Raw genomic sequence first — 16262 nt, forward strand, 5'->3', positions numbered from 1 at the left:
TTTTTACAAAAAAACCAGGATTTGAAAGCTGAGAAATAGAAACCAGGATGTAACTTCAAAAAGGAGACTACGACTCCCGCGGAGGTCTCCCTTCCCCGACATCTTTCCGTAGGGAACAGCTCGGGATAGCGATGCTGCTGCTGCTGCTGTTGCTGCAAGCGTCAGTTGTGTCGCAGTGAACGAGCCGAATGAGCACGCACTCATTTCAGAAATTGTGGGGACTTGGAAAAATCAGACCAAACGCTTCATCTGTGCCACGTTAATCTCTTCCACTAAGGCCGAAGCGTCTCCTCAGTCGTTCGAAGAAGGCCAAGCCCGTGACAAACTCCGGCGTAGCGGTCGTCGCCCCTCTGGTGGGCCACAGGGAGCGGGAAGGCGAAGATAAACGTGGGATCGATTCTTTTCGGCAAAGGGCCGGGCTAGCGTCTTCTGGAAAGGCAAATCTTATTTTCCTAAAGTTGTCGGGAGTCACTGCCCCCGTCCTCGTCCTCCCGGTGCGGTTTCCAGGCCAGCTGCCGAGGGGCAGTGGGGTTGCAGCGCTGTCGCGGCGACGGCCGAGGTACAGGCGCCGTTGCTCCGTGGGCAACAGCCGAAGCCCCCCGGGCTGTAATTACGGAGTTATTTTTTTACAAATCGTGCTTTGTGGAAAGCCTACGGAGGGCAACGAGGGCCCGGCCCGCCGCTCCCGCCTGCCGGACGCCCTGCGCATGCGCGGTGTGTGTGGGGCTGTGCGCGCGTGGCCGCCTCCTTCCCGGCGGCGCGCCGGGCGGATGGCGCATGCGCGGTGGGGCGAGGCGGGGAGCGGCCGGCCGCGCCTGCGCAGAGGGGCGGGGGCGGGCGTCTCCTTCCGGGGTGCCCGGAGCGCGGTCGGCGGCGGTTCTGCGGTGTGGGCCCAGGGGACCGGTGGGCGCCATGGTGAGTGTCCCGGTGTCCTTCCCGGCCGCGGGGGGCTCCGCGGGTGAGAGCGGCCCCGCCGTGCGTGGCGGCCGGGTGCCCCTCCGCCGCCCCGGAGGACGAGGAGCGAGGCGGGGGCCTGGCGTCCGTTGCCCCCTTCCAGGCGCTTCGGCGCGGGGCGGGCGGTGAGGCGCTGCCCGGCGCCCTCCGGTAACGCCGCGCCTGTTTTCTCTCTTTCAGGCTCGAAACGCGGAAAAGGCCATGTAAGTACGGCTGGGGGTGCCGGGGGGGGCTCCCCGGGGCGGGCGCTTGGGCATGAGCACCGCTTGCTTTGGCCGCGGGGCAGAGACCGCCCGGCCCGGCGGTTCCAGAGGCGACCCCGCGTTCCCTCGGCTCGGCCCCGAAGCAGCGTGGTCGGGCTCCTGCGTGGGGCTGGCCGAGGCCCTGGCTGTGCGCGCTTCCAGAGACGTCCGTGCCCCCTGCGCCGTGGCTCGCACCCACAGAGCCGCGCTTGGCCGGCGGGACTCGCCGTTCAGCCTTCTTTAAAGTCACCGGGAGCTTAATAACGGTTTTTGGTACTTGGCTGTACACCTTACGCTGGTCTAGAGACGGTGGGAGCAGGAGGGGTGCCAAGGCATCTGCGCACAGCGTGCCCGGTGGTGTGGAGCTTGCAGAGCTGTGGTGGGTGATGGTGGGCTGACCGCTGCAGGGGAGAGGCCACAGCAAGGGCTGGGTGATAAATGTGGTGAAATACATCCTAACGGCCCGTTACGGTTTTAGGCGGTTCCCGTTTTTGGAACAGGGTGGATAGGGATCTGTCTGTGCTCAGGAGTGGCTTGGGCTAAACTGATGGGTTTTACCGTATTTGTTTTTTGTATTGACTTTCTTGAGTACTTTTCAAAAAGGTTTGCAGACCACGTATTTAGAACTACTAGATTAGAGGCTCTTCAATATATTTGTCTCACGTTTGTTCTTTTTCCTAAAATACTTTCCGAGCTTGTAATAGTAACTCAGAGAGAGGCTGAAGAGACTACAGCTGTTTAATACCTCATGAGGTACTCTCTTACGGTGATCCCATCCAGCGCGTCTGGGATGCTGGATTGGATGGTGTGATTTTCATTCTGGAAGTGCCTCTTAAAAGTAAATGGAGCCTCGGTAATTGGCTTAGCTGCAGGGCATAGGTATGCTGTTAAAGGTTTTAAATGCGCTCAATTGTTTTGTGCTTTTTAACGTAACTATTAAATGTCTGGTAAGTAAATAAAACAGTGTATTAAAAAGCTGTAGTATGTGTAGTCTCTGTTCAGTTGTAAGAGACTCAGAATATTTTGGTAATGTTAATTAACTTGATTACTAACTGCTGCTTTCCTTACTGAAGCTTTTTTCTCTTGAGTTTGTTTGCTTTTTTGTGTTTCCCCTGCTAAGATATGTAAACTTAATGCTTGTGCTTATAACTTGTTGATCTCCTTTTGCCGCTAATATCTAACAAGCTGGCATGTGCTGAACAGAAAAAATAATTAGCTGCTTACCAGGATTTATATGTATTGCAGAAGTTTACCACTGAGGATTTCTAGTGTTGAAGAAGTAGCTAGCCAGAAGAGCTAGTCAACGGATAGGTTGAAACCTTTGTTTTCTACAGGCTGTAATTAAGTCCATAATAAATATCCAGAGCAAAACTCATTCCTGTTGGAATGTAGATTTGTAAAAGTAAATCTGCTTCCTTTCTTTTCTTTAGGACGGCCTTGGCGAGATTTCGGCAAGCTCAGCTTGAGGAAGGAAAAGTTAAGGTATGATGTAAAAAAACTAAAGCTTCATTAGCTCTAGTCAAGAGTGGAATGCAAGCCGTGTACAGAGCTGTGTGACAGCCATCAGAAAGGTCATATGCCAGGTACAGGTATCCTGTAGGAGTCCGACATAAGTCATCTGGGAAGCAGCTGAAGTAGGGACTGTATTTCACAGTGACACAAAACAGAAAGTGGAATTTTCTTAACTAAATAACCTGTTTAAAAACTTACGTATATCTTTGTTTCAGAGGTATGCTGCCTTGGCTGCTGAGAAGAAAGTGCAAATTGAACATCACTTAATTTTTTTACATAATGTAGGTAGAATATGTAATAGTTTGGAAAAAACACCAAACTACAATAATGCTATAAATAGAGGCAGCATGCTGGGCAGAAAATTGAAACTATTTTTGAGACTGAAGTTATCTCCTTCTGCAACTACTTACGTAAATTGATGCACATACACTTATTTTTACTGACAGTAATCATAAGATTTGTTTGGATTTCTTCCCAGAAAAGGTAGAGAAGTCCTTTTCGTAATCTTGTTCTTTGGTAATATTATGACAAAACAGTAACCATGAAACAGAGGGCCTTCGGGATCATTGTGAACTCAAGGTTTGCATGATACATAACATTGGCATGTTATTAACCCAACACATGATAGCTGTGCATCTGTTCATAATTGTCTTCACTGTCATGCAGCTTTTTTTTGATTGATTTAAGATTGACAAAAAAAGAGACTTAGCAACTTTGTAATTTAAAAATCCCCCACCACTATAATGAAAGAAATAGCACCCCTAAACCCACACAGAACCTTAGAGGCTGATTCTCAGCTATCTCTGGATATTCCTGTACACTTTTCACTGAATCATAACTTGCAAGAATATTTATGTGGGGATCAGAGTGTTCTCAATAACTTTTTTTTGGACGAGTTTACAATTTTTAATTTTGAGTAACTGACAAAGGAATTCTGGAAACTGAGGTGTCCTACATTTGCACCTTAAGAAATTATGTTTTACACACAAGTGCAAGCAATATGAAACAGTGGAAAATAACAGTTTGGGGAAAGTGTAGTGGAAAAGATTCCACGAGTAACGGCCAGAGAATAAGATGGAATAGAGTTTCTGGTATACTATGTGAAGGAAAGCTTTTTAATATATAGAAGGTAGAGCTGTAGAAGTATTGTAGGGAAAGGGACAAAATAACTGCACACAGAGTCCTAGAGGTAAGATGAAGTATTAGTTTGCATAAGCAAGTCAGCGGAACATGAAGAAGGTTGGGAAAAAGGTGTTTTGGATAAACTGTAGTTGGGAGAGTACAGAACAAAATCATCTTGGAAAAAAATTACATTATTTAAGTAGTAGCAATTGAGAAAGAAAGGCCTAAACTTAATAGCTGCTTGGAAGACAGTGGATTTTCTTTAGATGCTAGTATATTGAAAATAATGTTGTAATTCAACTGTCCAAAATGGAATGTTATTTGTATTGGAGAGGATTGTAGGGTGGTTTGAAAAAACAGGTGACAGATTTTGTTTTGAATAAAGTGTATTTAAGTAGATTCTTATATTCTGTGGTAGTTTTATTTGGCCAGGCTGTAAATCGTCATTGTTTTCCACTTATTAAAAACTGGTGGGAGCAGAAGACACTGGAGCTCGGTAGCATAGTTTGGGATTAATCAAGCAATAAAGTTTGCATGAAATGCTGTGAATATATTGATGCTAGGTTAAAAATTCATGGTGTGTGGCTTTCTGTCAAACAGGAACGAAGACCTTTCCTTGCATCAGAGTGTAATGAATTGCCTAAAGCTGAGAAATGGAGGCGACAGGTAATGTCAAGCTATAGATTTTTCTAATTATAGTAGGTAGAACTTTAGCACTTCCTATTTAGATGGCCTGCTTACAGATTTTTTTTCAGACTTCTTCAGTATGCTGACAGTTAAATCGCAGAATAATTTAGGTTGGAAGATCATTTAGTTCACCAGGGTGTTCAAAGCAGGTCCTACCATGTCAAGTTGCCTAGGGCCACGTCCAACTGAGTTTGAATATCTTCAGGGATTTGGATTCCACAGCTTTTTGGGGTACCTGTTCCAGTGTTTGATTACCTTCTCAATGATCTTTTTTTTTTTCCCTTGAATTTAATCAGAATTTCCCCAGTTCCAACTTGTGTTTGCTGCTACTTGTCTGAGGCGCATGACAATAAAACAGTTTGGCTCTGTCTTCTCTATACCCTCGATTAGGTAGTTGAAGACAGCAATAGGTTATTCCTGCTTTGTCTTCTCTTAAGGCAGATCAAACCCCATTCTCTCTCAGCCTTTCTCTGTACTTCATGTGCTCCTGCCCTGATCCCATGTACAGCTGTAAAAATGTTTCCTTGTTTTTTAAGCTTCTGAAGGTACTATATTTGTGTCTGAATAAAATCTGTGTTGATATTTGAAATTGATAAGCTCAGGTCCATTTTCTAGATCAAAAGGCCAACTTAGAAGTTGGATCTTCCTGTTTCTAGGATTTTATTATTTTTTTGAGAAATTCACTTCTGTGTTCTTATTTAATTAGATCATTGGGGAAATTTCCAAGAAAGTGGCGCAGATTCAAAATGGTAAGATTTTTCTAATTACGTTTTATTTTTTGAATCTTCAAGCCTAAGCAGTTACAGTAAAAATCACATTTCATGTGAATCATAGAATGGTTTGGGTTGGAAGCAACCTTAGAGATCATCTAGTTCCAATGTGAACTAAACTGTTTCCATTGCATAAATTCTGAAATTACTCTGGTGCTTCTAGTAAGCTGCCTAATTTATTGCCTTTGCCCCCCCCTCTAACAGCTGGATTAGGCGAATTCAGAATTCGGGACCTGAACGATGAAATAAACAAGCTTCTGAGGGAGAAAGGACACTGGGAATTCAGAATAAAGGAGCTAGGAGGTCCTGATTATGCTGTAAGTGTAAATTATTCTGTACTACATGGTTGTTCTGCTTACAGGTAAAGTAGTGAGAAAAATCTGTGCAATGTTTAGTTAACCACGTACTGCTTGGCCAATGTTTATTAGAGAGGAAATTTATTCAGCCCCTAAAAATGTTATGTTGTGTTAGAAGAAATACTTGTTCCCATGTTGAGCAAGTCAGATTCTTCATCTGGAACACCGGTTCAAGGGGTCTTGCCTTCCTGTTACAAGTTTGCAGCAATGGTTTGATTTTACCCATCAGTAGGTGTTGTTTTTCTCTACTGTACTCTGTCAGTCTGTAGAAGGGTTTTCACTTGGCTCACCTACTTACTGCTGAAAATGAAATAATGATACTAGCTCTCACTTGCCAAAATGTCAAATGTGTGCTTATTGTCAGATTTAGTAGTGCTTGTTTATCTGATACCCAAATATACTAGTACAGAGAATAAGACAGGTTTAGATACTTTGTGAAGATTAATCTGGTATGGACACTCTATGGTTTGTGTGGTCATTTTATACGTGTGATTTGTAGTAAAAGTAGAGAACCTGTATAAAAATGAGCTATGAGGGCATTTGACTTGTGGGGTAGTTTGAACTGGTATAGCGTATCTCCTTTTTCAATCCTGTAATCTATGAAGATGCCCGGGAAAACAGAAAATACTAGATGCAAGAGGAATAAAATTTTAAACAATGAACTTTGTTTATTTTCCAGCGGATTGGACCAAAAATGTTAGATCATGAAGGGAAGGAAGTTCCAGGAAACAGAGGCTACAAGTATTTTGGAGCTGCAAAGGATTTACCAGGAGTTAGAGAACTTTTTGAAAAGGAACGTAAGTAAATAGCAACTCTTCCCAGACATGAATCTACATAGCAGTATATTTTGAGTAAAATGACTGCTGTAGTATGTGGGGAATGCTAGTAACAGCATATTCTGGCCTGCATCTTGGGATCAGCTAAACGAAATGCTAAACACAAGTAATTAATTAAATGCTGTTTCTTTGGGCAAAGAACACCTTTGGCTGTTTGCAGTTAAAGAAATGTAGAAAAGTGTAAACTGTTTTTGACTGGGAGTTCCAAATGGTAAGGACTGATATTCTACAGAAACTTTCCAGCATAACAGGTTAATTTTATTGATAAGTTCTAAATAGTACTCTGAGTTCTGAATTTAAAAAAAAAAGTTCGCTTGAACGTAATTTTAGAAGTAGGAATCAGCTTTCATAATAGGAAAAACTAGACCTAAGTGGATAAAACTTTATTGCTTTGCCATAGAATGAGTGGGAATTACTTGGACCCAAAGTGAGGCAGGCCTACTGAATCAGCTCTTTCTTACTTGCCATCTGCAGAGAAAAACGATGGGAAGTACTACATCATCTGGGGGAGCTTGGAACAGCTTTTTAGTTCCTTTCATACAGTAGTCTTGCTCAGTACTGGGACTGCAGTACAGAGAGGGGAAAACAACGACATCCATGACAGGGTAGAATTGCCACAGGGTGGGAACTGTGCAATATGAAGCATCGGGTCATGTATTCAAACTGTTTTGTGCAGACCAGAGTAAAATACCAATACTCCCATTATTGACAGCAGTTCAGATCATGCATTGTTTATTAGCTGAAGTGAGTAGCTGTAGTTGCTGTGAGGTTGATAGGAACCGGGAATGCAGAGCAAGATATCAAGATGGACCAGGATGAATGACAGTCGTGTTCTTTCAGCCCTCCCACCACCTCGGAAAACTCGAGCTGAGCTTATGAAAGCCATTGATGCAGAATACTATGGCTACAGGGATGAAGATGATGGTATTCTGGAGCCACTGGAACAAGAACATGAAAGGAAAGGTATGTGAGATTCAAAACCTGCATAAATCAGTCCGAGAAGGGGTGATGGTGGACTCTGAAGTTAAGATATCTTTTTTTTTTCCCTGCAGGTGTTGTCTTGTGCTTAGCTGTCAGATTTCATCTGTCACATAGGTATCCAAATCACTATTGTGTAAGGCATTTCAAGAGTGAGGGGGTGTGCTTTAGAGTTTGCTTTCATCCTTGCTACTGTTAATGTTTTAATACTGTCAGCAAGTGATTCATTATTGAAGCAAAATCTCCTTTTCTCCCCACCTTTCTAAGAACGTAGAAGAGTAGGTTGCAGCAGGGAGAGCTATGGAACTCAAGTGGTTTTCTCCCTCCTTTGTGAAAACTGACCATACCATCTGTTTCCTGTCTCACCTAATTATTTATCCATAAACAGAGCTGCTTAGTTTTCTTGGAGATTAGAGGGGAACTTCTGGAAATCCTGAAGTCTAGGTGGCCTGTGATAATTTCTTCATGTCATCTATCTCGGAACTTCAACACATTTGTGAATATTTTTTCCTTTAAAACCCATACTTTCTCAGTAGATAGTATTTATCCATGTTTCTGCTTCCTTAGTTCTCTAGCTTTGTTTCTGCTGATTTGCCCAGTAAAGACATCAGGATTATGAGTCTAATTCCTGAAACACTCTTTAAAATTCAGCACTGTGTGCCGTATCCTGGTATTTGTGTAGCTTTAAGCAGGAGGCCACACACCACCTTTGAGAGCTTAGCTGTTTTCTAAATAGTTCTCTTAGTGCTTCTGGTGAGTGTTGTCTGATCCTGGCAATTTGCTGCCGTTTGCATTGTAGTTTGCTTTATGATCTCTGCTTCTGAAGCTTCAACTGCAGGCAGATCCTCAGTGCTCATCAGGAAATGTCCTGGTATAGGAACCCTTGGCAGGCTCTTCCACAGAACACAGCAGATAAAACCATCAGGTTTTTCCCTTGAACGGTGCTTCTTTTTGTATCAGATTATCTCTCTGGAATTAGAAGAACTTTAAACGAAACTGCAGGAAGTGACTTCTTTAAATCATTACAAGTTGTTGAGCTTGTAACTGTTACCAATACGTAGTATCTCTTGGTCTGGTCATCCACTTCTTACATTTATCCCTTCTCCGTGTGTGAGATCTTCATAGTATTGTGCGTTGGAGATCATGCCTTGTTGGTTAGGTTATAGGACAGGGGGGAAGAAGGGAATAAAGGAAATATTTCAGTTATCTGTGCCCTGCAGCGTTAGGGCGAAGTGAACACTAGCTGGCTGGCAGACAATTGATAGTGTAAGAAGGGAAGCTGTGCGGTGCAGCGCTCCCAGAAAGGCCTTCCACTCGGTGTTCATCTTGCACATCTTGCTAAATGCAGGCAGGAGAGGTAGCTCATCCGGATTCATGTGATTATTTAAGACAATTACCATGGTTGGTAATTATGCCACTTGAAATAACAAGGCTAGAGATGCTAACAGCACCAATAGGTATACTGTTAATATCCAATTAATATACTATTAATGCACAACAGCTAAGATTCTCTTAGGGTCATTTGTTGTTTGGTGGGCTCTTGTGGTTTTTACCTTGTTATCAGAAGGTTTAAATTTTTGTCAAACAAAGTATTGAAAAGACTACTTAATTTGGGGTACCTTTTCTGTCACAAAACCACACAAACACACACCCATGTGCCACTAGTTAGTTAGATCTTGCTTTCTCAGGGAGAGCATTTTAATGTTTAATCTTTGAGAGCTAGGGGGAATGACTGCTGACTTCTGTTGTTGTAGGCATTTCGTACTGTCTAGTTGCATTAGTCTTACACCTCCCTAGGATTTTTATACACTGGTAATGTCACTGATTAAGGTTCTTAAAACTTGTTTTAGTGCTCTTACTAGCACTCCGCTGTATAGTAGAGAGAGAGCAACCAGCAGCTCCTAGCTAGCAGCAAGTTACAGAATTGGAATCATGCTACATAGTAAGAGAAATACACTATGAGTTGAAAAGAGAGAGACTGAGGCGGGTGGTCACTGTAAGGAGTGTAATCATGTTTAATTAACTACATGGTGATCAACATTGCTCTAGCTGTTGACATGCTATGGAGCTGTAAGAACCACTTAGCCTGGTTATGTTGACTCCCTGTTACTGAGTTCAGAAAGTAGGTTGATACTTGCCTGTGACATTGAGAGTCTAAAATGTGCCCAAATGAAGGCATTAGCAAGTACCACACTTTCACAATGCTAGTATTGGGTTTTGCTCAGACTACATTGATATATTTTATTAGATACTACATCAAGGTTCTACAGTAAGTGTGCGTTACCGATGTAGAGGATTTAAGCAAGAAGTTTAAGTCTGTTGGAGAAGCTTTGGAAATGGAACCATGCTGCTTTAACTTGCTCTCTGATACACTTGCTGTTTTCCTTTGTTAACCAGTTATAGCAGAAGCAGTGGAAAAATGGAAAATGGAGAGAGAAGCACGACTTGCAAGAGGTGAGGAGGAAGAGGAGGAGGAAGTAAATATCTATGCTGTCAACGATGATGAGGTATGTGATGGCTTAAGGTGATGTAACATTTCATGTGTCTTTTACACTGCTGCCTTGGACGTTGAGTTATTTTGCCAAGAACCTGTCTGCTGCTGCATTCTGCCCTTCTCTCTGCCGAACTTACTAGACAATTGTCCCTGTTTAGTAAAAATCCGTAGTAGATGAGTCAACTTGGTCTGAGCTTAGAGCGATGAAAGCTGGCAACTAGGGAAGACTTCTTACTTGAGTGAGAAACAACTAACCTCTGAGTCCCTGTTGCAAATAACCATCACTGCCTAAAATGCTGGTATTTGTAAGGTAGTGTGTTGTTAACACTGATCAGTCTTGCTTCTAAGTACAATCTACATCAGTAACAGCACAAGTAGTTTTGTGTACAGTATAATTTCACACTGTCAATGCATAGCAAAACCAAGGGTTGCCAGGGTCTTGTTTATAGTCAAATCCTAATACAGCAAGGCTTTGCTGATGCTGCAATCACTGTTGTGACGTGGCTCTTATTTCTTTATTCTTCCCTGCTCCCAATGCCAGTAAGGGAAGTGAGGGACATTGCTGCTGCTCTCCAAGATCTGTAAAAGGGGTAGTGGAAACTAGTTCTTGTTTCACAGTCTGTACCTAAGTGGATTTGTCACAAGAATAAAAAGGAGATAGCCCATAACGTAAAACTGGTGGTTCCTTCAGTACCGTTTTATTTGTATTATCTCATGATTCATAAGCCCAGCTCTCAGGTGTGAGAACAAAGCAGTACAGAGCTGTACAGGGAAGTGGTACGTATATTTTTAGAGCACTTGCTTTCTTCTTGGTTAGCTGGCTCCTCTTTTGTTTATAGCTTTGCTGTGGCAGCTAGAGAGATATGGAAGAGGAGGGAATACAGCTTTACATTCATGCCCATGCCACAGCAGAGGAAAAGCTGTATGAAGAATGAAAGCAATAATTCTGAAAATGTCAAGGAGCTGGATCTGAACGTGATAGTTATCGTACTCCTGTGTTGTTTGGTCCTATTCACTTCTTGTGTTTGTAGCGTTGATCGTGGTCTATCTGGTTCCTTCTGGCAAAGCAAGTAAAAAAGGGTTTTTTGATGACCTCTTTAGAAAGTAAACTTGATGTGGCTTAATTTTTATTTTTTTTTTTTTAGTCGGATGAGGATGGTGCCAAGGAAAAAGACGGTGAAGAAGGGCAACAGAAATTTATTGCACATGTTCCAGTGCCATCTCAACAGGAGGTAAGACGTCACAAAATTAAGTCACAGAGATGCACTCTAGCTTTTGCAAGACAGAGATCTTAACTTATGGCAGGTCATCAGTAAAAGTGTCTTCAGTTTGTTATTTCTGTGACTTGATGCTGGAGCTGTTTAATCCTCTTGCAAATGCTGTGGAAGTGGCCAGAATCGTGGTACCATCACTATACCCCTTTTCACCTGAGAATTTCCAAAGCCTTCATAAGTATTACATAAATTGGAAAGTATTGTGGTGTTATGGTCAAGATAACCCTGATTGCCTACTATGTCTTTACTGTGCTTTTCTGCTGGCGGTCTAACTTTTTTTTATTATTTAATGGGATGATTTCTGAATTGCAGGATTTGCTCTCATAAGTTTTCTAAAATTATTTTGGTGGCGTGACCTTGAATTGTCTATTATATTTTGAAACTGCTGTAGGGTTTATATTACCTTAACAGTGACAGGTTGTTTGAAATATAACTCAGGCAAGAAGGTTCTGGAGTTACGTATCTTTTGGTATGTATGCCTTTACATCACACAGATAGCATGTGGTGGTTTGTGCCCTGCTCCCATCTTGTCAGATAAGAATGCTGTGTTCTTCTGTGAAGTCATGATGCTGCACATCCAACAAAATATACATGTAATGGCCTGTGAAAACTGCAGGAGAGAAATAATGATTAAAAACATTGCTCTCTGGCCAATGGTATTCTCTTAATGGAGAGAGCATAACAGAGAGTCAAAACTGGCTTTCTAATACCTAACCACTGATGTACATAGCAACCTTTTCTAATTAGAGAGTAGTCAGTGTAATCTTTTCTCTTTTTGTAGTGGCAAATCACTCCATACCTTATGCCTACGGGATTATGCCTTCTAGATTCTAAACTACAGAAAGCTAACGTTCAGAACACTTATTTTGAGAGATGCTGTGTGCAGTTTAGACAAATATAAAATCATTACTGAGATTAAAACAGGTCTTGCAGATTGCTGTTAGTAGATCTTTAAAGTACATGCTTGTTAAAGAATCATGTATTGCTGGTGCTTCTAGGCAAAATTTAGGTAAGAGGTTCATAGCCATTGCTAATGTGAAAGGCACACTCACTGGACTGTTATTTCAGGGGTGTGGACTAGTGTGGCATAACTCTACGTGTTCTGCATTGGTTCAAGCCATATCCAAGACAATTGTTTGAAACAAAATTCAAGTGACTGTACTGAGAGTAAAATAAAATGGCAGCTAATGTCCTCATTAAAAAGGGTAGGAGCATAGATCTGAAATGGAGGCATCTATTTTACTGCTTCTTTTGAGTATTAAAGTTGAGTATTAAAAAAGATACTCCTGACTCATGTTAATTCAACTACTTCTACACTAGTATACACTTCTAACTTTCACAGTCTGTTTCCTGTGTTTTTCTTCCTCCTGTCTTAACAGCTAAGCATGCCAGGTTTCAGTATCTCAATTAAGCTGAATGTCATCCTATTTTTATATTTGCAGATTGAGGAAGCTCTTGTACGGAGAAAGAAGATGGAGCTTCTTCAGAAGTATGCCAGTGAAACCCTCATGGCACAGAGTGAAGAAGCAAAAACACTTCTAGGATTGTAACATTGCACCAGTACCTCCTGGGGTTTGTATAATTGATCTAAAAGCAACAGGTTCATGTATTCTGGTAGCAATCACTTTTAGCTCTGAAAGTCCCTTTGGATGTTAAGAGTAAACTGATGAAGTTACAGCGTGTTCTGCAGGCAAACCATCATTTTGGTTTATTCACTAGGATGACTTGCACTCCAGTGCTGAAAGAGATCAAACCTGGGTTAACTTGTCTCTACATCCTCAGCAGCTGTCCTCAATCCTTTCACTTTGTGAAACGGTTTGTGCAGTGATGCCTCTTACAGACAGAACTGCAAACCCAGTAACTTCTTAAATCCTGACGGAAAACTGACTGATGTTACTACCGTTCTGTCTGCTGTATCCTGACTGTAAGTGTACGTGTCTTTCTCATGTTGATTTTTGCTGAGCTGAGTCCAGAAGTAACTCACTCTATTATGCCTGGTTCGTTTACCAGAATGGCCTAGAACCTGTTTTAGAGGTACCTCGATGGCAGATCTTACAAGTGAGTTCGAAGTTGATTTGGTTCTTCATATAACACATGCAATATGTCTAAAAGCTGTTACCCTTTTTGTGGGTTGTAACTGTGCCTGGACAAATTGCTTAAATGCTGGATATTTCAGCAACTATTGTAAATACTTCCAACATTGCAATACCTTGTTCAAATATTTTTAGTAAAACTTATTTACAACCTGATGTCTTGTTTCATTCTAGCTCAAAGGATTGTGTTGTTTCCCTAATCATAGCCAAAGAATGGGATCATCAACAGCCATCCATGTAGGGATTTGAAGCTCTGCATCCCCTGCTGCTCTTAGCTTGTGTATCCTGTGACAAGAGGCAGATCACAGCAGAGCCTGTTCAGAGTCTTATGGGTGACTTAACATTGTTACACAGGTCTGAATGAGTGAAACTTTAAATTGGACATCTGCAGCCATGGAGTGGGAGTGCTATCGAAGGAATATAGTATTTAACAACCAAGTAATCATGTCTTGGGACTATCTAGAGTTTAGAGATGCTCTTAGTATTCAGCACTATCTATTGTAAATAATCCGCTCCAGAACAATCGAAGCTCTAAATTACAGAGGCAAGCTTTTTCTTACTTGATGTAAATGATCAAACAAAAAAAGTCTTGAAGTGGAAAGCATAGCTGCTAAATTTAAAATCTTAAACAAAAAAAGAAAATAAATCAAAACTCAAGTATTGATAGCAAGCAGACAACTACCACTACAAACATGTTCTTCTCTCTTCCTGTTAGCAGCGTAGCTTCTCTGCTTTGTAATAAAGCAGCAAACAAGTATGTTTATGGCTTGTAATAATTTGTGTGCTCTGAGTTACAAGCATCTCTCCAAAGTCAGTTTTAGTTTTTGCTGCTGCTCCTTGAGCGTTTTCTCTTCTTGGGGTTAGAGAAGGTGATGTGCTTTTATCCATGTGCTATCTGTATTGCTGTGAGAGACAACACTGTTTCCCAGAGTTCCTTCCCTGAAACCCCTGGTCGCCAAGAATGGAAAAATAGGCTGCTTTCATGTTGGATGTGCTAACAGGTTTATGGTCTAGCAGTACTGGATCAGCCTAGTGTGCTTTGCCTATGGAAAACATTAGTATGTGAAGGATAAAGGCTTTGTTGCCTGGGACTAAGCCAATAACTGAGTCCTTGGGGCTGAATAAATTGGCAGGCAGTCTGGCTCATCTTTATTGGAGTGTTGGTCACTAAACCATAGGATGACTGGGGCAGGGGAGACACAACACCAGCAAATAAACTGGAGCAGCCAAATGGGCTCGCCAAAAAGGTGTTTGGAGTTAAAGCTCCATCGTGAACAGCCCCTTGCCAGCCGTGCTTCTGCTAGACTGTACTTTTTTTTTTTTTTCAGTACAACAACAGTTTTTCTTCTAGAACAGTGCTTGGAAGAAGAATGCCAGTCTTGCTGTAGACTTGCTAAACTACATGCTGGAGGTAGCTGAACTAGATTGGGGTGGGGGGGATCAATTAGTTTTTAGGGCCTGATACAGTCTGAGAGTTTGATAATACCAATGGTTGATCTGTTCTGTCACTATATGAATTCCTAACACAGAAGACAGAAAACAGAAGAGTAAAGACAGATCAGGGACAGTGATAATGACAGAAGACTTAAAAAAAGACTAAGCAGAAAGAAGGAGAAAAAATCAAGACAGGATATTAATTGCATTCATGTCCAAAGGAGTAGCTACCAGCCCTGGTAGCTGGTTTTCAAGGCAGTGCTGATCTCTGCTGACCAACACAGAAATGGAATATATGTACAAAAATGCAGTATGGAGCTGTGCAATGCAAACTGTGGCTGCTGCTTGAACCTGCTGTACCAAATAATCACTCTGTAGCTCTGAGTGCTAAGCATTTTTGAGCTGAATGCTCTTTTTGGCTGTATTTACAAATTGCAGAGTAATTATTTGCCAGCAGTGGCCTACATTCTGCTTGCTGCACAGGCTGGTAAATTGCTGGTGGAGTTTGGCTATGGAAGCTTCCCAGCCCTAAGCCAGGAAACCAATCTTGTTGTTTGTCCTAGAGAATGAAATGGTGTATAGGGTCTGCTTTAACTCTTACTTTGAGTGTGCAGCTGTGCTTGGACATGTGTGTTGTCAGGCTTATAGCTTATACCATCTGTATAATGTCTGAGCCTTGCATGTGTCAAGGTTATAAAATAGGTGTCATGCTTACATGTAGCTTGTTCTCTTGTCTGCTTCAGAGTTCTGTGCTGCGCGTGATCCTGGCTTGAGCTTTGGTGGGATAACCTCCGTAATTGTTCTGTTCTCTGCATCAATTTTGGCTTGCTTTTGTTTTGGAAACACATCCGATTCTGTTTCATTTAATGCTACCCGCATAAGTGGTGCAGACTGAAAGACACTCTTACTCTTTGTCTGGGTGAGTGCAGTGCAATCACTGGAAGATCGGTTTCGCCCTGGAGTCTGAGAGAGGGTGGTGAGGAACATTTGTTGGCAGTGCTAGGAGATAAGTAGATTTACTTGATCTGTATTAGCCGATGAGCAAGATCAGCAGCGGTAGCTTTGCAGAGTCTCCATTAACTAATGTTATTTTGTGCTTGTTTTCTTGCTTTCAAGTCTAGTTGCTGGGAAATGCCTTTGCAATACAGATCTAAGATTCCGCAGTGTTTGCGTACAGATGTGATATGCTTTTTTCCCCAAAAGCGTCGACTCCTGAAGAACCAGAAGGAATGTCCGATTTGTTATTAAAGAAAAACTTGGTTCTTTCCCAGGTAGAAATGTTGCCGCTGAAGCGGTACCGCCTCCTGCAGAGTTTGAGGCGGGTCAGACAGCAGAGCCCTCAGCCTTGCTGCTAGCCCCGGCCCTGTCCCACTCGCCAAACTCTTGCCGGCTGCGAGGGGACAAGATGGCGGCGCGAAGCCAGGAAGAGCTTCGATGGGCGGCGCTGGCTGGGCGAGGGCGGGGCCGTCTCCTCACGGGGCCTGAGCCGGCGGGGCATGGCGTTGGGAGG

The 16262-nt window shown here is 42.5% G+C and overlaps 1 protein-coding gene across 3 annotated transcripts; it reads left to right on the forward strand.

The window, feature by feature from the left end:
- The first annotated feature begins 813 nt into the window (after nt 1-813).
- ISY1 (ISY1 splicing factor homolog) lies at nt 814-13474 on the forward strand. 3 transcript variants are annotated; one of them, XM_069769812.1, is made up of 12 exons: nt 814-915; nt 1135-1157; nt 2627-2678; nt 4431-4496; nt 5224-5266; nt 5492-5604; nt 6323-6440; nt 7320-7442; nt 9855-9964; nt 11097-11183; nt 12668-12797; nt 12945-13474. In XM_069769812.1, exons 1-11 carry the CDS (start codon nt 913-915, stop codon nt 12773-12775), a joined length of 846 nt encoding a protein of 281 aa, XP_069625913.1. In that variant the 5' UTR covers nt 814-912; the 3' UTR covers nt 12776-12797; nt 12945-13474. The 3 variants fall into 3 exon arrangements, with proteins under 3 accessions (XP_069625913.1, XP_069625912.1, XP_069625914.1); XM_069769811.1 differs by having other exon boundaries at nt 12668-12785; XM_069769813.1 differs by having other exon boundaries at nt 843-915; nt 12668-13474.
- Nucleotides 13475-16262: the final 2788 nt, after the last annotated feature.

Source organism: Haliaeetus albicilla, chromosome 24 (genome assembly GCF_947461875.1).
Source record: "Haliaeetus albicilla chromosome 24, bHalAlb1.1, whole genome shotgun sequence".
Classification (NCBI taxonomy): Eukaryota; Metazoa; Chordata; class Aves; order Accipitriformes; family Accipitridae; genus Haliaeetus; species Haliaeetus albicilla.

Coding starts and splice junctions, on each gene's coding strand:
- ISY1 (XM_069769812.1), top strand. Junction 6,441..7,319: donor AGAACTTTTTGAAAAGGAAC/GTAAGTAAATAG, acceptor GTGTTCTTTCAG/CCCTCCCACCACCTCGGAAA. Junction 11,184..12,667: donor CAGTGCCATCTCAACAGGAG/GTAAGACGTCAC, acceptor TTATATTTGCAG/ATTGAGGAAGCTCTTGTACG.